Source organism: Maniola jurtina, chromosome 5 (genome assembly GCF_905333055.1).
Source record: "Maniola jurtina chromosome 5, ilManJurt1.1, whole genome shotgun sequence".
NCBI classification, from domain to species: Eukaryota; Metazoa; Arthropoda; class Insecta; order Lepidoptera; family Nymphalidae; genus Maniola; species Maniola jurtina.
Window position 1 is genome coordinate 8,354,185 of NC_060033.1, and position 23,710 is coordinate 8,377,894.

General features: G+C 34.9%; 1 protein-coding gene across 6 annotated transcripts in view; it reads left to right on the plus strand.

Moving 5' to 3' along the window:
• Positions 1 to 23,710, plus strand: part of LOC123865628 (inactive dipeptidyl peptidase 10) — a 268,820-nt gene that overhangs the window by 144,478 nt on the left and 100,632 nt on the right. The window contains exons 1-2 of one of the 6 annotated variants that reach the window (XM_045906780.1): positions 12,696 to 12,787; positions 21,471 to 21,963. The exons of 4 other annotated variants lie outside the window; for them this stretch is intronic. In XM_045906780.1, coding sequence (XP_045762736.1) covers positions 21,706 to 21,963 — 258 coding nt within the window. In that variant the 5' untranslated portion in view covers positions 12,696 to 12,787; positions 21,471 to 21,705. Of the gene's footprint in view, positions 1 to 12,695; positions 12,788 to 21,160; positions 21,239 to 21,470; positions 21,964 to 23,710 lie in introns of those variants that run through there. One more of the 6 variants, XM_045906781.1, reaches the window with a different exon arrangement.

Below are 23,710 nucleotides of genomic sequence, written 5' to 3' on the forward strand. Positions count from 1 at the left end.
GCATATAAAACCTGATTAATTACGGAAAACCAATATGAATTTCCCCAAACATGTGGTGAATTTCTGTGTATCTTTAAAGGCAGTAAGCACCAACTAAAGATAATAATGTATCTATTTACAACGTGTACAGTAAGTATATTAACTTTCTCGTTTAGGGTCACATTTCGCTTAAAAAATGGAATACGCTTTTGTTTCAAAAAATGTGCTTGTTTTTTAAATCTATTTGGTCGTGACAAAAAACTTTATTTACAGTGAATTACCTACTTATTATGATGGAACTATCCAGATCCAAAGTAAAGACTGGAAAGTATTGAAACTTATACCTAACTTTAAACGAATTTGATACGCACCGCATTGCGGTTGTAGATAAAAATGTACTGGGAGGATCTACTGGTAATAAAACGTGTGATGTACGGCGATTTTATAGTTTTACTAAAAGTTATATATTTATCGAAATTTTGTTCCATCAGATTAAGTATTTTGAAAACTATCGAAAAAAGTTCTTTTAAAAAGGAACGAAAATATTAAGCAAGCTTCTTGTTTTTAGTTAGACATACTAATCAGCAAGGAAGTTAGTAAGTGGCTGACCTTATAACATACTTATCACTTATCGTTAGGTCGAATATAAATAAATAAATAAAAAGTGATTTAACATTTCCAAAAGATAAGAAGAAAAGAAATTGTACCTATGTAAAAAAGTTGACCCGTTTACGCAGGTGAAGCTGTGGGCAAAAACCATAAAACGAATGAAAATCACGCTTACCTAGGTAGATATTGTAAAAGGTGTTGTTGTATCTCCATTTTCATACTAGAGTTAGACAGACCTCATTTTCTTAAGTGACTCTCGTGGATTGCAAAAAGCTTGGAATTTTTAGTCTCATACCTAGTGTGGAGTGAATTTTCATTCCACTGCGTAAATTTGATGACATCACATGTAGGTATTCTTTTACTCTTGAAAAACCTTTCGTTTGGCTTAAAAATGTAATTTTATGTTTACTAGTTTTGCTTTGGTTTTAACTTTAACAATTTATTTGTTTTAATACCTTATTTATTTTTGTTTACTTTGTGTGACATCATTGGGAGTCTACACCAAACTCAGTGGTCCGCACGTCTCGGTTATTGTAGTCTTTGGACGTGCCTTGGAATTCTTCGAGCGCACGTTACCTCAGCAGATTGTTGTAGTCGTAAATTACTTTTTACGGCGGTGAAGTATATTTGTTCTGCAGGTGATTAGAAGTTCAATACAAACGAAGTCGTAGGTAAAGTACATCATTATAAAGGTTTGAGTGATTTACCTTTTGTCTTTGCAACGCAGGCATGACGAAAAAGAAACAATACAAGCCTTACAGAATACCACTCTGGCTTAAAACTTCAAGTGAGAAAACCTTTTTTGCGGAACCCACAAGAGTCGCTTAGGGAAATGAAGACTTTCTATGAAGATTTGATAGCATTCCATTACCTTATACGAATGTAGCTGTATAGCATATTACTTTCCCTCTTTTTGTTTTACTTTGAGAAGTCAGAACATTCATTTGTCATTTGAGAATCATAAATAAAAAGTGCTTGTGATACTAAAACTGAGAGAAAACTTATGTTTGTGAAAATAAGACAGCTGCAAACATTGACTTATAAAATCGGGATTAATACAGTTTTCTTTTTGATCAATCAGTTCAAAGCGGAGCATTGTTGCTCATTCTGGTGAAAAGATCTGGCCGCAGGCAGTTTAAATCAATTTCAGTATAAAGCTATTTTGTATTCTACAAAATACAAAGAAAATTTGATGTAGAATCATTGAGTTCAATGTGATTGATACATATTTTTTTAAATACTTTGTCTTTCTAAGAATTTTCGTCAATAGGTAAGTACCTAATAGATTTCATTTACAAAATGCAGAAAACTTGGTTTGAAAGAACATGTACCTATCTCATTTACGAATACCAGAACCTATGTAACCGTATCAAAACGACCAAAGTTTTATCTCTCGAGAGCTTTTATTGCAGTCGGTATCCTGACATTTGGTCCAATTCAATGTTACGAAAGTACGAAATAGAAAAGGAGCATACAAATCGCACAGGACACCGTATCTTTCCATGTAATGTTTACAAAGAAAGTAGTCTTTGCATCATATCTAATCTTTCACATTTATTTTCTGTAGTGAGATAATCGGTTCCCATGTTATAAATGTGACCATGTTTTTGTTTGTTGATTTGACCTTCAATCTAAATTACTATGCTGCAACAGAGTAACGAATCGAAGTGGTTTTTAGCTACTTTTTATCCCACGGGCTTTTAAAAACCCTAAATCCACCCAACTGAAGTCGCGGACATCAGCTAGTGATGAAATAAAGGAAAGCTATGTGTAGGTATACAAACTCAATAATTCAATAATTTTGTATGCTTTCTGTTACATTATTTTTAAGAAATTATTTTCATGGTTTTGCTACAATATTAGTAACTAGCCGAATCCCGCAACTTCGCCCGCGTGAATTTAGGATTTTCGGAATCCCGTGGAAACTTTTTTATTTTCCGGGATATGAAGTAACCTATGTGCTAATCCAGGATATTATCTGTCTCCATTCCAAATTTCAGCCGTAGATTTTGCATGAAGGAGTAACAAACATACACACACACACATACACACAAACTTTCGCTTTTATAATATTAGTGTGATAAGAACACTACTTAATCCCAGTAAAAAAAGACCTTTCACGTTTGAAATCTCGCAGGTGTACGATGTACATTCCAAGTAAATGGTATTGAACATTACAAAACTGGTATCGAAGTCGATTTAAGTTTTTCCATTACGTCCAATGTACAGTACATTAATATCTGAGATGTTTGACGTTGAGTTGTGACACGTTCAGATAGCTTGGACTAAATAATTATTATATTTTATTTGTCTATTCATAGACAAACTTTATCTCGAGACTTTGTCCGCGTGTCATTAACTATTCTTATTTTATTTACCTATTCTGTTAAAAACCGACTTCAATAACCAAAATATTAAATTGTAAAAAATAATTTAACTTATTGCCGAATATTATTACGTATAGAAGAGTTATTTTGGAGCGGTGTCTTGGCTACAGCAAAGATTCTTCGCGTTATTTCAACTTTACCGTGATTTACCTTGAGTCTAATATTGAAAACAATTTTCAATTAAAATAACAATTAAATGTGCTGTAATTTATAACTTGTCGCAACCGAACAACTTACAATAATACATTTTCGCCGGGAGGAGACACGGACACGGCACACTCATAATTTACATCATATACTTTTAACATTGCCCAAATGATTGATCGCTTTGCCTCAACGATAATAACCGATGAATATTCATTGAAAATTAATTAACGATCATCAATTAGGTACGCGAAGCAACTGTATTTGGTAATAAAATGTCCTTTAAATCTGTTTGGTAATATCAAATAATTTGTATGTTTTTACTTAATTTAAGTTTTGTTATTAAAAACTCCTTAAAACTTATTACTTTCGTCCCAAAATTAAATAAAGTAATACTTACCTTATAAAAATTCTATTGTTTTAGGCATGAAATAAAAATCAAATAGATTGCCTATACCCGGGGTTTGCACAGGTAGACTAAATGTGAATGGGTTAAATCAAAATTAGTTTTTTTTACATAGGCTACTTTATGGCTATTATAACATACTCTACCATCGATTTGGAAAACAGATTCCACTGAGAGAAGCCAGCAAGAGCCGATCATATATTTACTCTTAGGTTATAAACCTTCTTCATGAAAGGTTCATTTATAACATGATGTAATGGTGGTGGGCTATAAGTACCTAAATTCACGAACAAACATGAATTGCGATTTTATATTAGAGATACTAATTAATTAGCAGGTAGCTACTAATAAATAAAATTGCAATCCCCAGTTGCTTGTGTGATAATAATATCGTACACTAGGCATAATTCGACTCTCGTAGCACTCTCGTAGCAGTGCTACGCTACTACTACGTTTTCTCTAGTTTACATAATATACACATAGATTTTGCCCTATTACGTTGGTTGTTTTAATTTAAGCAATAAACTTGTTCTTGAAGAACATAATATCTGTTTAAAAACTAAATTTCTACATTGTCCACCAATTTTTTTTTAAAGAAAAATTGTCAAACCGGTGTAAATAATAAATATCTAATCTATGGTCAAAATGTACTCGTATACACCCAGTAATTTGTCTTTTTTACGATTGCTCTTTATTTTCTTTCTTCATAAGTTCCTGCTACTAACAAAAGTTTTATCAATTCAACTGAGAAAATTGTTCAAAAAGTTTGGGAAAGTTTAAAAAAAAAAATTGCATACTTCAACGAAATGTTTACTTGATATTTCTGAGGGTGCTCATAGTGGGTAGGTACTTATATATTCAGGACTCAAAGTCTTAGAGATAGACTCGACTATTTGTTTTTTGACAATGGCCTCTTCTAAACATAAACGTGCAAAATTAGACTTAGACTTAGTTTTAAAAATTAGGTAAGTGGTAAAAATCCACTTAAACATGACCTCACAAAAATGTATTACTCTTAATTAGATAAATATTATCTTTACTTTCTTTCTTTCTATCTTCTTCTTTCTTTCTTTTTATATACTTTATATAAAAAGTTTTCTAATTTTGATTTTGAATAAAAAATGGTTCTCCGTTACGAGTATAATCCTTCATCCAAGGTTACGAGGTTACGCAGCTGTGGCGCCATCTAACGTGAAAATATTGCACTTGATTCTACTACAGCTACAGCAGTGCTACCACGGAAAACTCAGAAAACTTTACATAGTATCACTAGTGCCATCTGTTAGGACATAGCTAAATCATGTTTCAAACTTTTTCAGGTTCAGACAGGTTCTTTCAGAAGTCGCATGTTTAAAATTTTAAGAACCAAATATTTTTGTGTTGTTTCATTTCTCTAACAGATGGAGCTTGAATGAAAGAAATGAGCAGCCGAATTTAAATGCTGAATTTATGAATTTATAATTTCTTTCTACAGAGTTATTGCCATTGTTAAGATTTTTTTGATGTTATTATGTTAGATATTATATGTAAAATTGTTTCATTCTTCACCCGTCAAACATCGTAGTTGTTCCAGAAATAGTTCATTTATAAATCAATTTAATTATAGATTTAATAATCTGACAAAATAAAATGCTAAATAGCTGTTTCAAAGTAACATAGTAAAAAGAGTTATATTTGTTACATTAAGTAAGTATATGTAACTCACACTAAAAATATGTAACTCGTGCAATTCGTTAAAACTGCAAAGTTAAACTGCTGACGTCAGTTGCAGTTGCAAAGTAAACTAATTTGTCATTGTAATTAGAGTTGCAAATTTTTCAGACGTCGAAATGTTATCTCACTCTTATTTTTCTTTCGGAATCTGACTTTTTAGTTGCGAAAAATTTCTATCAAAGTTGTAAGACATTTTATATAAAAGCAGTAAAAAGTTATCGAATTACTTAATTAAATTATAGTCGGGGTCGCCCCGAGGCTTCAACAACGCCTACGTTCAGTACAGTGACATTTCGATTTCTATATCTATACTAGCTCTATACTAACTTCACCTTAGCAGTTTCAATTAACCTCATTGTCATATGTATATTTATAGAAACACTAGATAAACATGAAGGTTTTTAACTAAAATCCGAATCATTTCATATTACCTAATATGAAATAATTATATCGTACATTATTAGGCTGATTTTTTGGTATTTTCGATTGCTCAGAGCCATCAGACAACCTTTGGTGACAGGAGAAACTAGGTTTAACTAGGTAGGAAAAAATATTTAATAAAAAAGATGCAAACCATGATTATGTGACAAGCTGTTAGAAAGAGCACCATTATGTGGTCACAGTTCAAACACCTCGCATGAAACGTTTTTCAGCCTCGTTTCCGATAACCGGTGTGGAACGCCCTTCCGGCGTTCATGTTTCCCTTCACTTTGAACTTCAAAACCTTTAAAGCACGATTGAATAGGCATCTTCAAGGCGAGCGAAATGCCACCTAAACCCTATCGATGCTTACTATCTGGCAATAAAATACCATATTTAAATATAAGGCTGATTTATACGTATTAGATACAACTATACTCTGTACTAGGGATTGCAATGCTTGATCCGCAATCCAGCAATCCAGCTGGATCCAGCACGTTTTTAGGGCTTGCTGGATCCAGCATCTGACGCTAGATCCAGCGGTGCGGATCCGCAATCAGCTAAAAACAAGTAACTAACTTTCTTTTTACGCAAAAATCATCCAATGTATTTCAGAAAAGTAAAAAAAACTGTAACATGTAATTGATTGGCTTCTCAAATCTGAAATTATATTATAACTTCAACTTCTATTAAAATTTTAGTGGGGAAATAGGTACTTAAATTAAAAGCTATTTCAGATTAATGTTGTGTATAAAGCAAGCTATAACTTTAAAAGAAAGCACGGTACATTTTTGGGTCCAACGTTTTCGTTCTGGAAATTATTTTGACCTACAATATAAACTCCGTGGACAGCCGGAGATCCTAGTTGACAGTGAAGAATTAAAGTTGATGGTCGAAGCGGATTCATCGCAAACCACGACAGAGTTAGTGGTACACTAAACACTTGTAAATGATAAGACGAGTTTAATTCACTAAAAACGAATTGGTAAAGTGAAAAAGCTCGATAAATGGGTAGGTACCGCATGAGTTGAGTAAAGCATAATAAACCAACAAACACGCTATGGGTGCTGCGTTTACATTACTCAAAACCATCGATTTTGGAGCGCCACCCCTACTCAAAACCGTCACAATAACGTTAACGTTAAACAACTGAGACTGGTCAATTGCTCTAGCTCACTGCTGCTTCAGCATAACGTTAGACCTCATATTTCACGACAGACGGTCGTTAAATTAAGGAGCTGTGGTTGGAAACACCCACCATTTCTTGCAAGGACAAAAATTCTATTTCGATTCAGTCCAAAGATTCTATTATCTTCAAAGATTTTATTGATTCTCGCTCTCACAATTTTTTCAGCAATGGAATTCCTACCTTTAAAATGGCAAAAGTGTAAAGATAATAACGAATATTACCATACTTCGATTGATTAAATACATACTTACCTAATTTCATTCAAAAAAAGTTTTTAAAAGTTCATTTAAAATGCTTTTTTTATGGGTAAAAAGCTCATATTAACGACAAATAAATAAAAGTAGTTAGTTATTAAAGTTTCTATAGTAAATACATAAAAAAATATTGCATTTCTTTGAAAAATCTATAAATGCTGGATCCGCGCTGGATCCAGCTGGATTTGCTTCGATCCAGCAAAAATCCAGCTGGATTGAAAATGCCGCTGGATTGCAATTCCTACTCTGTACCTACTTGCCTACGTTAATAACGTGACGACGACGGCACGATTATTGTGATATAACGCATCGATAAAGAATTATTTGATTAAATTCCCGTGGGAACTCTTTCATTTTCCGGGATAAAAAGTAGCCTATGTGCTAATCCAGGGTATAATCTATCTCCAGCCTAATCCGTCCAGTATTTTTTTGCGTGAAGGAGTAACAAACATACACACACACACACACACACACACATACAAACTTTCTCTTTTATAATATTAGTGTGACAACGAGTACAGTACATGTTTTCAAACGATGCACTTTCTATCACTTCGCCAAGTGTCGATTTATTTAATTGCCTTTCAAACTTTTAGTAACCATACGTCAAAGAGATTATTATTAAACTCTAGATAGGCAAATCTCATACAATTATTGTATTTTAAAAAGTGGAAACAATTCGTATGTTTGTGTATTTCACATATATATATCTACTGATGCAGACTACCTACATAGAAATTGGCGTGGGGTTTACGCTTTTACAAGCGCACTTCAAAATATGACAGGTACCAGGATTATTATTCGTATGCTATGAAATACCACGCCCGTACTCTATCAGGACTCTAATGTATTTTTGACATCAATATTGTTCAGCTGCGACACGGCCCTACGCCTTCACGGGCAGTAAATAAATCATGCCTTACAACTTTCATACACAACTCTCTTAGTGTCTCGTGACCTCTCTAGATGTTGTCCTTTAAGTAACAAAACATAAAACTTATCCATACTAATATTATAAATGCGAAAGTGTGTCTGTCTGTCTGTCTGCTACCTTTTCACGGCCCAACAGTTTCGATTCTGACGAAATTTGGTACAGGTGGTATCCCGGGGACGGACGTAGGCTACTTTTTATTCCAGAAAATTAAAGAGTTCCTACGGGATTCATAAAAACCCATTCGCCAATCGCAAACCGATTTGTATAGGTACCGAGGTAGTTTGCGTCCCTGTTATTGACATAGGCAACTTTTTATCCCGGAAAATCAAACAATTCCCATGGGATCTTTAAAAACCTAAATCCACGCGGACGAAGTCGCAGGCATCCTCTAGGAAGAATATTAACAAAATAATTGAAATTCATTAGTTTATTTGCCTAAATATCGTAGGCACGTAGAGCCAATTAACTATGCAATTCATCACGTTCGAATGGAATAGTGAAACTGCCACAATTAGATCTAAATCAGGTATCTACTCGTATCTACCTAAAAGAGGCTTATCGAAATTCACTGGGAGTGCGTAATTTGGTTGGAGCCGGCGTCACGTCAGCCGTCCGACGAACGAGTATGATTGTCACATGCATGCAGCCATGAATCAGCTTAGCTTAGTGGTCACATGGGACATGAGAATATAACGATTTAAGTACGGACAGCAAAAAGCAAATAAATCTTCTTCTTCCTGCGTCGTTTTGAGGATCCTCAATTTTGAGGATCGTGGCTCCCCTTTGACGCAATCCTTGCTAAGATGTTCTTCAGGCATGTGAAGGTTATTGTAACTAGAAAAGAGCTGATTACTTTCAAACGGCTGAACGGATTTTCTTAGATTATAGCTAAGAACACTCTCCATCAAGCCACTTTTCAAACAAAAAAAACTCAATTAAAATCGGTTCATTAGTTTAGGAGCTACGATGCCACAGGCAGATAGACAGATACACACGTCAAACTTATAACACCTCTCGTTTTGGGTCGGGAGTTAAAAATTGGCATTGTTTTACCGCCCAATGTAGACTATTAAGCTCAGTCTAGACTGTCTATCAACCTATTAGATTTTGAGGCACTTACTTTTATGTTTGAAATAATTGAGCTCACAACCGGAGGTTATAATATTTTGTGCTAGCTTATGCAAGCAAAGTCCGTATGGGCTACACAATTTTCCAACCCCTATTTTATCCCGTTAGGGGTTGAATTTTCAAAAATCTGCGTAACTTTCAACCCGATCCGCCCAGTAGTTTGAGCAATGCGTTGATAGATAAGTCAGTCAGAAAGCTTTTTTTCGTGTACATATTTAGATGTTATGATTATGTGATATATTATATGATATCACATTTTTTTGTTTTTTTTTTACATTTTGAAAATAAAAGTGATCTACTACAAGTAGACCGTACAATCCAAAAATCACGTAATACCCGATATTCTCGCTCGGATTCAATTTAGGTGTGAGCTGTCAATACGTCATTCAACTGACCTGCGTACCTCGTCACATCACGTACGAGTGTGAATAGTTATTTGACTACAGTAAAAATCACTAACTGAGCTTTCATAGTCATAGTCAATAAAATCACTTATTCATAAAGTCCACGTGTACGAAGTCGCGGGCGTAAGCTAGTGACGTACATATAAAACGAACATATCAATTTTTTAAATTTTATATTGGTATAAAATATATAAACGCATAGATTTATAAACACATACCTACTAATGGAACCAATTCGTGTATTGATACTTTATGTAGGCATGAGAGGCTTATTAAAGCAGTTAAGTAAATTGCCTCCTACACAAAATATTTCAACCAATTTTCTGTCATATCGGCAATATAAAACCACCTTTCATTGGTAGTCAATTCACGCTATAATATCATCTATCGCTATTCAAACATATTGAAAAGACCTGATCTCATATCCACGGCCCTTTCAATGCTATTAATGTACATAATTGAATAGTTGTGCTAATCTATGTTATCTACAGAAATAAAAAGACAAACTGTAAGGCCTCGTTTACACGAGAGCTTTTTTAACATCCGTTAAAATAGCATCCAAATGTATTCCCAAGTATATGTTCACACGTCAGCGCTTTTTTAAACTTTAAACTTAGGAATATTCTATTTGGATGCTTTTATAACGGACGTAATAAAAGTTCTCGTGTAAATGAGGCCTCAGTAAGCGTTATACGCTTCACTGAAACGACTCGTGTAAAGGAATTCAGTATCGCGCGTCGCTGTCACCCTCTCGCAACCCCATCGCAACCCGCACCCTAGCCTACGAGCCATCTCAGTCAAACCCACCTTTAACTGACATATCAATGTTCACGATAGGTCCCCCCCCCCCTTATACCCCGATTGCCATGTCGACCTGTCGCGTACTATACACTTAAAACTTGAGATTTTACTTGTTAGTACTCTTTATGACATAGACTCACTGCTATAATATGATTCTAAGAATCCCAACGGACTCTTTAAAGTGCCTAAGTCCATGCGGGCTAAATTGCGAGAAAAGTCAGTATTTTATTTCTAAAATTTCTAATTCATTGCATGTTTATTGCATGGTTACGATTTACGAGGCAGTCAGTCAAAGAAGGCCGTCAACATACGCTTTGGAATTATTGCATAGTTCCGAAGTTTAATACGGGAACATCTGGCCCGACATAGAAATACATACAAATTATTGTTGCTATCGGGCTTCATAGTATTAACTTAAATGTTGCTCAATAAAACATTTAACTGAAACAAGTGTTTTATTGAGCAACGTACTCACAATTCCAATCACAATTAATAATAATTAATGACCAGTTTTCTGATCGTGTATCGCAAATCCATATTATGGAGCCTGGAAACTTGACTAAGGCCAACTTCTTTGCCAAAATTTGAAGATGCCCTAAAAGTGCACTAGAATTTATTTTTAAGCCAACTGAGCTCCAATTATGTAAATCAAAGTAAGTTATGATTAAAAAAAATCGAGTGCATCATAAAACAAAATAAAAAGTAAAACATTTAACACAGGTGCTAGACAGCCGCCGTTTTGTTTTTTTCTCTTCAAAACATTTATAGGCATACACTCGAGATGATGTGAAGATTCTACCAAAACCCCTTTTAACCTATTTAGGTAAGTATTTAGAAGTAATAGTCGAATAAAGAAACTTACATACACATAATATGAACTCAGTTACATGCTACGTTCTATACCTACTCCTTTTTTAGCAGTCGTATAATAACGGCACTGCAAATACGTTGCATCATTAGACCCCTAGAATCAAAAGCAATCAATAGACCCAAGCATATTAACCAAGTATAAATTGCTTCTGGTTCGAATGGAAACTAATTTCTGTAGAACAATCGCAAGTTATTCGAAGACTGATCCACTGAGACGTTGCAGGGTCCAATGCTATTGTTCAGATTAGCATATTCTGACTTTTGCTGACGAGCTCATTCTAGACATAGCCGACTGCTGTTAATTAAACCGGACGATTTAACGACTTATCTAGCTCAGCAGCATTGTTCACGACAGTTAGGGAACAATCTTGTAACAAAACGTCGACGCCTCCACATCACTGGTAGGCGTCAAAGGTTCCTATATTTGACGCTAGGTAGCTTATGAATAAGTAGCCTATTTTTCTTTGATTTCACGTTACCATTTGACATATCGTCGATTCAGGATCAAAAGAGAGTTCCCTCACTCAAGTTCACTTCAGCAGTGCATATGAATATATTGTACTGATCGCAATACCCCAAAAAATTACTGTACTTGTATTGTGGGCATCCGCTTACTTATGGGTTTAAACATTCTTATCAGCAACTATAACAATTACATATATCTTGTCTTTACTTGAGAATGTTAAATTGTCGATTCCTACAATACATGTTATGATTGTCAATAATCAATAGGTACTTAATAAATTATACATGCGAAAGTGTATATCGTCACTAGTTTGTAGAAAGGGCGAATAAGCCATTTTGCTATAGGTAATATGGCTTTTTGAGCAAAACAATTTTAATGTCATATTTTGTGGCCGATTTTTATAAACGGCGAAGATTAATATGACACTAATAATAATAATTAAAACTTAAACACAGCTGTCCTGGGAGCTTGGACCATGGCGGATACGCCTTTTCTTTTTTACAAATCACCGACCATATGTTTGTCTGTCTGTCTGCCAGCTTTTCACAGTCCATGTGTTTAGTCGATTTTGATGAAATATCATTTGAGATAGTTTGCATCCCGGGGAAGGACATAGGTTAGTTTTTATCCCGAAAAGTCAAAAAGTTCCCACGAATATTCGTAGAACGAAACTGCGCGACAATTCTCGGCCTCATCTAGTACGTCGCAATTTAATTAGCTAAAGTAACAAACCTCAAGTAGTTCTTCTCAAAAGTCGATAAAAATCTAAACATCATTATCTGTAATAGGGTACAATTTCTGGTAAAACCTGAAACTGAAACGCTCTTGAAGAAAAGAGCGCTGTAATCCCAACTAATAATACCGACAAACCTCAACGCTGAAAACAATTCTTGCGTTCCTTTTCGTAGATAGGAATATAATTCAGGATTTTCAACCACTATAGGGCGTCTCCCGGGGGTGTTGATGCCGTCAGTCTGTCGCCGACCGCCGACCGGGACGGATGTGTCCATTTTACGACAACAATTTACGGGATATCGTATACACGCCATATGGAATCGTATAATTAAAAACAATAAGGCTTGAGTAATATTTTAGACAAAAGATATGATTGATTTGAATTGTTGTGAAATAAGTGGCGTTTGAATATAGTGGATGATTTAGAGAGTGTTAGAAGGGGAGAGTCTTTCAGTCGTCGATCTATTGTTGTTTTGAATTCGAGGACAATAATATTCAAGCACTTTGTATTTGTTTCGATTTACTATGTAGAGATATTGCTTATCAATTTAGGATAGTCCTTGGGTTAATAAGTTTTTACATAGAGATCATCGTTGTAATTTATTGCGAATTATAGGTAATTGATTGAAAAAACCTCTAGGAACAAATAAACGCCGAAATGAAATAAGGTTAACAGGCCTCTCAACGTCACTCGCTTCATACAATCGTATTTCCAATTTCATTTGAATATTAAGCAAACAAAGTCCATGAAATTTTGCAGACATATTCTAGAAACTAATATCTTTGTCTGTGGTGTTTTAGATTTTTCTAAAAATATGTAGTTTTAAAATTACAGGGGCTCAAAGATTTGTATGTAAATTTTTAAGACCGCGTAACTTTGAAACCGAATACTTTAACAGAAATCTGGAAAACCACAGACATAGATATTAGTTTCTAAAATATGTCTGCAAAATTTCATGGAATTAGGTTGCTTAATATTCAAATGAAATTGGAACTACGTTTGTATGAAGCGAGTGACGGAGAGAGCCCTCTTTTTGTAAATGTCAACTGTAATATAGAAAATACAAGTATATACTACCCAACATATTATTTTGTTTCTATATAATACTTATACTTATGAATCCATTTATCATACATAGGTACTCGTATATAATATAATACCACGCATTATATTGGATAGTAACGTTCGCAAAAATCTGTAGCTACCCAAATTATCTACAACGAAAATAAGAAAATGTTTACCAAACACATACCTAATCATAAACAGTCTGTAAATGCTAACTCACTCCAGTTTTAATGGATTTACTAAATTTTCTAAACATGTTTGATCACATAAACAGTTATGTTTCCAATTTTTCAGACCTGAATAATCTTATTAACATCTGACGATGGTAAACGTTGGCTTTGTTTATATGCTTTGGTTAGTCAATCAATGTGTTACAAGTGTAAATTAAAAATTTATAACACCCCCGACGATCCAAAGTATCTGAGTTTTCCAAAATATCATTTTCAAATAAATAATTATGTATTTAGGCAACGTCCATCTTGACAGCTTGACATTTGTCAATTGACATAATATTATGAACCTAACGGTTATCTAACCTTCTTTTCTACAAGAAAACTAGAAAAGAGCTGATAACTCTTAAACGGCTGAACCATTTTTTTTAGATTATAGCTAAGAACACTCTCGATCAAGCCACCTTTCAAACAAAAAAAACTAAATTAAAATCGGTTCATTCGTTTAGGCGCTACGATGCCACAGACAGATACACAGATACACAGATACACAGACACACAGATACACACGTCAAACTTATAACACCCCTCTTTTTGGGTCGGGGGTTAAAAATTAAAATACTTTTCGCGCAGAGAACCAAATTTTACAATAACACAGGATTAATTTGACTGTACCTTACTCGATGCTTAAATATATGAGATAGACGTCATTTGTCCCGCCTTAACGCATCTATCTCGCTCTATCATATAGCGCTGTCCCTCTCTCTCACCACCACCGCCTAGCAGTGCGAAGCGTGGCCCAAAGTGGCCGCGTTATTTTATTCATTGGCGTTTTGTTTCCCGCCGAGAACGGTTGTGCTTGCTAAAATGCAGCACTCTGGAGAAAAAATTACCTGCATTGGATAAAGTATTATAATACTCATGCAAGAGTATAATTACTTAACAATATTTCATGGAGGTTGTAAACCAGATCACGTGAGTTTTTCAATTTATTTAATTCTTATAAATGTTTGAGTATAGAAATACTTTTATTTCTTAAGCAAAATTTTACTGCATAGCTAAATTCATTGGCTATTTATGAAAATGTCATCTTAGAGGTAGTTTGTTAATTTAAATACATGATTCAACAGATAGTTTGACATCGAATGAGTCAAATATCGATTTTATTAAGCTACCGTCAATGAATCCTATATAAGTTCCAACAATTCATTGTGAACGAAAAACTACCTCATAAGGTAGGTAGTTTTTGAAACATTTGCAATTTTTGTTACATTCAGCGCCATAAAAACCACAGTTGGTTTTACCTGGCACTGAGTTAATTAATTATAGCTATACAATAAAAATAAAACTATAGAAACCAGCATAATACCAAATTGGTAATGTAGGTACATAGTACTTAATCTTGTGGGTAGGTAAGAACAATGTGCAGCGCGACGCGCAACGTCGTGTACATTCACGTCATTCGTATTTTTAAATGCTATCATTTCTATGGAAAGAAATGTTGAAATATTTATTGTTTAAAAAAACTAATGCTATTTATGATTTAATATAAAAGGTATCCGGTAGTACCGGTGCTTCCGTTTTCATTTACTTTTAGATTCTTGCAGATTAAAAGTACATAATTGATTACATTGAAAGGAAAAGGTTCAGGTACCAGTTTTCAGATTAATCGAGCCTATTGAAAGTGAACAAATTTTATAGCTTATTAAATGATGTAAAACTTTCGTGCCTACCCACCTACCACGATAAATATATATTATCTCTCACGATATGTTGATAATTTGACCGGCTTTCATGAACTGAACCCGTGGTAGATGCCTTTTACGATTCAAAAGAAGTGGCATAAGTCTAATTGAATAAAAACATTTTGAATTTGAATTCTATTCATGGTTATATTCAGAACAACGGTATTAGAGTTACCTAAGAGAAGAAAGTGTAAGGCTCAAAGAAATGTTAAAAGACCTTTTATAAATCTACCTTCGCCACGCAGGCGTATTTTTGGAAAACAGAGTGGCTCTTCGTGGGAGTATACATGGCAGTGTTTTTGGCCATTTAAGAATCTAGCTCCGCCTCGCAGGCGCAGCTTAAAAATTATTGGAAAACAGAATGGCTCTTCGTGGGAGTATACATGGCAGTGTTTTTGGTCATTTAAGAATCTAGCTCCGCCTCGCAGGCGCAGCTTAGAAATTAAATGCCTCCTCGCGGGAGTGCATAGGCCATTTAAAAACCTAGATCCACCTCGCAGGTGCAGCTTAGAAATTAAATGCCTCCTCGCGGGAGTGCATAGGCCATTTAAAAACCTAGATCCACCTCGCAGGTGCAGCTTAGAAATGAAATGCCTCCTCGCGGGAGTGCATAGGCCATTTAAAAACCTAGATCCACCTCGCAGGTGCAGCTTAGAAATTAAATGCCTCCTCGTGGGAGTGCATGGGCCATTTAATAAGCTAACTACGCCTCGCAGGCGCAGTGTAAAAGCCAAGTAAGCAACTCCTCGCGGGAGTGTGCATGACATTGTTATTGTCTCAGTGGAATATCAATCAGTCGCTCTTGGGCGCCACCGATATTTATGCTAAGTTTTACGCTCCGTTATACCTGTTTTTGCTTCGAAACCTCCTTTGGTTCGTCTTGGTCAACTCAATTTTACAGGTTACAGGACCTAATGTTTTTGGCCGATTAAAAATCTAGCTACGCCTCGTAGGCACAGTTGAACTACGCGGGCTGGTCAGCACACCTCGTGCATTTGTTTGTAATGGTTCATGCCTACTTGCCCTTGCAGGGTAGTCGTTGCTAGGAGCACAGCTGCTCTCGTTTCAGTCACGACGTAAATAATTTTACGGTCTTTTGCATGACATTATTAACGAAGGTATGGGTTCTAAGCGATACCGAATGCAAATATATTGATATAAATTTCAGAGGCCACTTGCGTCACGTTACAAACAAATTGGGAAGAGTAAAAGCTCCGAAATTACACATAGAAATATAAATATATTCTTATATCTCATAAAGCGTACCGCATACCGCTTTTTACAAGCTCCCGATATTTTTAATGGGAGTCATCCGAACATCGCAGTCCTATTGCCATAAATTGACATCTACAGTGTGTACAGTGAGCAATGCAATCATCTTGAATTGGCTGTCGCTCTCTTGCTGCTGGCTAATTGCAGCAAGTATTAAGTTTATAACAATGTGTTATTCACATCTCTCAAGCTAAAGGAGGCCATACTTCTGACCAAGTAAAGGTGCCTATAAATAACATGAAAGGAAAGCCAACAAAGCAATTTATTATTTTTATTTGGAAAACTTAATTCTATCATTACACGCTAATTCAATGGATAAGTTAACCTAAATTCATTATCATGATAAACGCACCACCAGCTCACTATAGAGCACGGCTGTCTTCACTAAATGAGAAGGGTTAAATAGTTTGAATTATATAATGATATTTTTACTATTTACAACTAACCTAATGAATCTATACTTGTCATATATCGTTGTGGTTTATATGAGCTTGCCCAGTGATCAACTGATCAGGTAGATTTGTTCAGTGACTGACATGAGCGTGCGAACTTCGTGCGTGAGTGACACCCGCTGCAGTACGCGAGTGCGGGTGTATGTTTGCGCCAACAGTGGCGGCTTGCGTCCACGTGACCCACTATTTCGGCTCTCAAGACTGTATTTTCTAAAGAATAGCAGGTTTTTGCACCTTCCCTCATATTATTGGTCTGCATGAAGCGAAGGATTTGAGATGATGGTATCAGAATCTCCTTTCTTCCATCTACATGCCTTTTGCAGCTTATTCTCTCACAAACAACGTTGCATGGACATCGCGTTTTCGTGCTTGATGGGCAGACTTCTCTTGTCGAGCCTTGGACCAAACCGATGCATTCCAGGAGAAATTTCCGGTTATTGTAAGTTTCAATCAATCAATATATTTTTGATGTAAATGCGTGTATGCTAAGAGCAATGCATTTGATGGAAAAGTCAACAGGATGTTAAAGTTTATTTAAAAGTATCACCTCATTTCCAAGGTCATGGTCAGCTTTTTCGTCTGGCATGGACTTATGACAGAAGAGGACGCAATCTGCTCCTCTCTGGGAACTGGCATCGTGGCTACCAGATTACTATTATCATTACTTATTATTTATAATAGACTAAGCAGCTTTCGCTGATTCGTCTATATCAGAGGTGCTTCGAGTTTTCCGAATGTTTGTTTAATGTTTTCTTGAAATGGTTAACAGAGCTTGTCATAACTACATCCTTGGGCAATTTATTCCATATGTGACCGACTCTGTTGGTCAGAAAGTGTTTTTAATGGATTTGACACTGATAATTGACATGTAGCTTCATGTCATGTCCCCTAAAGCTAAGATTGCTCCTTCTCAGAAACATGCTTTCAAAGTTGGGACATTTATAGTTATTTAGTATTTTGTACGTTTCAATCCTGGATACATACATTCTGGATCCTGGATGTCTAAATACATTTTCAGTTTTGCAACAAAACAACGGTCATGCCGACTATGTTTCTAGACTTGGCATTCCTCTGAATTAGCATTTGCTAACCGCATACTCGTATGGCGGAGAAAGACTTTAGAATGAAATGCTAGATTTATTCGCACCTAGCCGTGCCCGGTGTAGCAAATTTATAATCTTAAACAAGACAGCTTTCCTACATGGAAAATTTAATGTTAACTGTTATAATCGTTTTCCAGTTCAAAGTCACATGACAAAAATTTTCATATGCTCTGCTCGTGGCAGAAGATTCATGGTTATACTTTTAAAATAAAACAACCCATTTATTTTTCAAAATTTTTGGTTCAGAAACTAATTCAGCGGACAAAAATTCATTTCAAATCTATCGAATTTCTATATTTCGAATAATAACTTTGATCCAGCCTGATGTATCAGAACTTAAGATCTGTTTAGGGGTTGTGATTTAATTTCATAGTTATTCGTAATTGTAACATGGTTATTAATTCTGAGTGAATTAGATCTGTGTGCAAGGATGCTACAAGAAGCATTTACACAATACCTTACCTTGTATATGTTATAAGTGGGCTGTAATCCTAAAATCTACGAAATCTTCTATGATGTTGCTGGATTTAATAGTCATGTGTAGGTCTGGATCGTAAAAGTTCCAGGAGCAAGGTATGTCCGACGCGGGAGCGATTTCAGTCCAATCCAAGATGTCAAATTAACAGGTTACGACAGTTTTATTGTACAGTTTGTTCGGATACTATTGTGCAAGGAATGGATTTTCGTACCGAATCAGCTTACCGTGTCCCTAACTATGTCCTGATCCTCGATACGGGCCTTTTTGGGTAACATTACCATAAAACTATCAATAATTTGAAACTGTGAGAATATTCTTTGTTTTCACCAGTGAAATGTCCACTTTTATGATTGAGCTTGGTCGATTTCTTTTCATATCTTTGTGAATTGTACGAGTATTGCTGACTGTCTTCAAGTCAGCGTAGTTAAACATTCTTGTCATAAAATGTCAAAGTCAAAGAATTATTCAAAGTAGTACTTACCTACCTTGTCTTTGTCACTTTTCGATTGTCAAATTTTGGGTGAGTGTTTACAAGCTATCGGAGTTGTTAAGAAACTCATTCCTAAGCTTTCTTATCATTTAAATAATCCTTTACATGGTGATAGGATTCCCAGTAAGTTTCGTTTTATGAAACTTTAAGCTTGTTGAGAGACGTCTCCAAAAGGTTTTTGTTCCTTTTTTGCTTCAAAGTTAAAATCTTTAAAACATGGTAATATTGAGCGCGCCAAGATAGATCTTGGAATGTCTAAGCATTGTGCCAGAAGACAGTTTGTAATAACTACGTTTTATCACCATAGCGTGGCATTAACTCATTAATCCCTTCATCATTAATTAATGAAGTCAACATTTCGGCTAACAATAAGTCATTACAAGTCCTGGTCTGGTTCAAAGTGTCCTAGCTACAGCCGCCCAACGCAGGTTGTAGGGGGTTCCTTTATAGCTTTTTCATGCTTAGTTTAAAATAAACTTCTAATTCTAATAATAGGAAGGATGGCTGCTAGTCAAATCAGCGACTTTTTATCATGTATTATAGAAGCAAGCGTTATTTTGCGGAAGTCCATGATATGCAAGGAACCAAAAGCTTAATTTGCTATAATTTATTTTTGACAGTGGCATCATCCCAATTCTTGTAGAATGATAAAACAAAGAGTATGAGGAAAATACCTAAACAATGATGAATTGTTTATTTATGAGTTTCAAATTAAAACTTTCTTCTGTTCTGGTGAGAACTGTACGAACTTTTCTAAATAGCAAAGCTATGAGCCAAGAAAAGGACATGGAACTAAAGAAACTAGACTGTTCTGGGAAGATTTTTCCTGGTCATAGTGAAAATAGTTATTTTAAACAAAGGAACCTTTCCATTTTAAATTCGCTCCAGGGCATGTTTTGTGCATGTACTAAGTTACTTATTTTTACCCAGGATTGTTCATTGTGATTAAATTGTTCTTAATAGATATCTAAGATATCAGATGTCCGAGGATTTCATGCAGGACGGTAATAATTTCAGTATGTTTTCGAAACGATTGGGTCAATTGTCTAATGTTGTTGAAATAGCTGTATTTTGACCCAGTTATATTGTTTTTGGTGGTATATATTATGTTATTGACTCATAGAGTGAGTCTAAAATATTTAATCACTCTTGCAATGGCAATTGTTTTCATGACTAATCACTATCCTAATATTGATGCTGTCTAATTAATAGGTAGACTTTACATGCAAAGAATGTATTTACAAGTGTTTGCGAGGTCAGCCTTACCTATTGACTGAGTATTACACATACAGGCACGCATATAATTTTAATTGCTAAATTTATGCCTAGCTTATAATGGTTTGCCTGATGTAATACATACACGCGTATATCTTTTCTGTTATTTTGTATGTCGACTTGCAAACTCATTCTTAATTCGCAATCATGTGAATAGTTTGTTAGTGAGGATTTACACCCCGTAATTTTTCTTTTCTTAGCAAGAAAATGGCATTATTTGCTCAACATATCAGTTGTCTTATATATATGTCACATTGGCGTCAAAGATGTTAAATCTTTGTATGGCGCAGATCACCACCACCACCAGGCGATAACAAACACGTCTCATATATTTAAGCATCGAGTAAGGTACAGTCAAATTAATAGACGCGTTTTACCTACCAATAAAACGCTTATTAATTTACTTACCTTACTCGATGCTTAACTTTGAATTCTGCCTGGTGATTTTCAACGCAATGAATAAAATAACGCGGCCACTTTGGGCCACGCTTCGCACTGCTAGGCGGTGGTGGTGAGAGAGAGGGACAGCGCTATATGATAGAGCGAGATAGATGCGTTAAGGCGGGACAAATGACGTCTATCTCATATATTTAAGCATCGAGTAAGGTAAGTAAATTAATAAGCGTTTTATTGGTAGGTAAAACGCGTCTATTTTACTCTCTATTGTTAGATTGTTTCTCATAAAGATGATATTGAAGTTGAAATGAATCGAAAAGATGTGAGCTAGGTATTAAATCTATTTCGATGCGTAAGTAAAATAATTAATTAAATTACACTTGCTGCTTTTATTTATATTTTATAAACTAATAATAATAATAATTAGTAAAATTTACAGTAAATAAACGTAAAATCCATTTCTATGCTTTATTTCCATTATTATAATGATGATGGTAAAACATAAAAGATTATTTCTGTCTATAATTATGTAATCAAACTTCGAATAAGTGCAATATTCATTGTATTTTTTTATGTTTTTAAAGCAGATTGACAACAATATTTAGACGACGCGGTACACTAGCCCCTTGAAAAATACGCGAAAGTATTAGAGACTAGACACCAGCGATTAGAGACTAGAAAACATATTGTAATGTCGTTTCAATTTAAAGTAGTGGTAATAATTCGCAACAATATTACAAACAAAGAACAATATAAGACTCAATGTAGGATCCTGTGAAACTCATTTTAGAAGACAAACAAGAGCGGGTGATATTCGAAATGGCGTCGTCGAACGGAAAAGAAAGCACCAAAATGACAACATCTATAGATAGTTTAAAATTATCGAGCAAAAATACGTCGAAACATGCTTCCTCAGAATCTGTGCTTTCGAAGAAAGATAAAGAATGTTTGCAAATGCAGGAGTGCAAGAAGAAGCTATTGGCCATGGAGCCACAGATTATAATAAGGGACGAGAATGTGGTGCTGCGGTCTCCGCCACAGAAGAAAATTGTCATGCCACCCCAGATAAATCCTGAGGTATGACTTTAATTTATTTTTTATTATAAATGAATACTAACTAGGTACTACTTAACTAACAAAAAGTTCCCACGGGACTTTTAACAACCCAAATCCACCTGGATGAAGTCAAGGCATTATATTTGGAACAGAGATAGTTCTCATCCTGGAGATGGACAAATGCTACTTTTATCACCGAAAAACAAAGAGTTCCCACGGGCTTTCAAAAAAGCCAAATCCACGCGTATGGAGTCGCTAGTCGTAGGCATCATTTAGTAAAATATAATTTGAAAAATAACTTATTTACTTATTTGCTTTGATTTCACACAAAACACCATGCTTTTAAAAAAATGTTGATAAAGTCAAAGAGCGTTGTGGATGTGATACGTATCAACTTAATAGACGCAACACACAAGGGGAATAGATAGCGGTTGAGATAGAGCCAGACGGGCGTGAAATCGATTTTGCTAACTGAAATACATTGCTATAGGGAATTTTCTTGTCTAACTATTGACATTATACTATTTTTTAGGGTTCCGTACCTCAAAAGGAAAGACGGAACCCTTATAGGATCACTATTAAGCTCTTATGGGGTGTCAAATGAAAGGGCTCTACCTGTATATTTTAAAACAGTTAGTTATTTATTTTTATGTATAATAGTTATTGATTTATCGTGCAAAATTTCGGAAAAATTACCCGAGTACGGAACCTTCTGTGCGCGAGTCTGACTCGCACTTGGTCGGTTTTTTGGTATTGAGGACGTAAAGACCCCAATGCACTTAAAAAAAACTTGCGTAAATGCGATTGAACCTAAATCTAAAAAAAAAAACTTTTAATTTTTTTTTGTAATTATTGTTAATTTATACTTTTCATTGTAGTGACCTCACGAATGGTAATAACTGATAATCAATTATTTTTGTTTATTTAAATATGAAGATACAGGGATTCTGAATGCACCCTGCTCTGAGAAGAAACCCACATCAAATTCAGCCAGATATTACCAATCTATTAGATTAACTATTTATATCATACCTATAACGTTTGTTAATTTCATTAAAATACTTAAATTTAAACGTAACTGTACTTTCCAATCTTACAACTGTTATAGTTTGTTTTAAAATTATTGTGACACAGACAGATGGACAGAAGGACTGAATGAAAATATGAAACTCCCCTGTTTTACTATGACACGTTTAAAACTATATCAACTCTGCTTTAACAAAATTATAATCATAAAATTATTTCATTTTGAAAAATAAATCAATAGACGTTTAGGTAGTTCGTAGTACGTAGTAAGACTATGATTTAAAACAACATCTACACTGGCTTATGAAATATTTAATCTGCAGTCAAAGGCTCTACAATTTAGTATTAATATAAACATAGAGTAACCCAAAGAGAAAGTCTTCTAGAAGTTTTCACAAAGTCGCAATCCCATTAATATTAAAACTACAAGCCTCTTTAGCAAAGATCCCCCCGTCTTTGAAACTCCATTAAGTCTGGTTTCTATTTAGCAAAGCTTATCATCAGATTTTATTCAATTAATAGCCTGGAAATACACAAGAGATTCCTCGATAGAATAATAAAGACTCAATAATACCTACACGCAGCCTAGGGACTATGCTTGGAAAGAAATTAAATTAGATACACTTCGATATCAATATAAGTAGTAAACTAAACACCTAAACTTTACTATGCAGTGAAAAAGGAATAGGTTATATATACCTTTTTCGGCTTTTAACAGCTTGGGCATCCATCGAGAATCTAA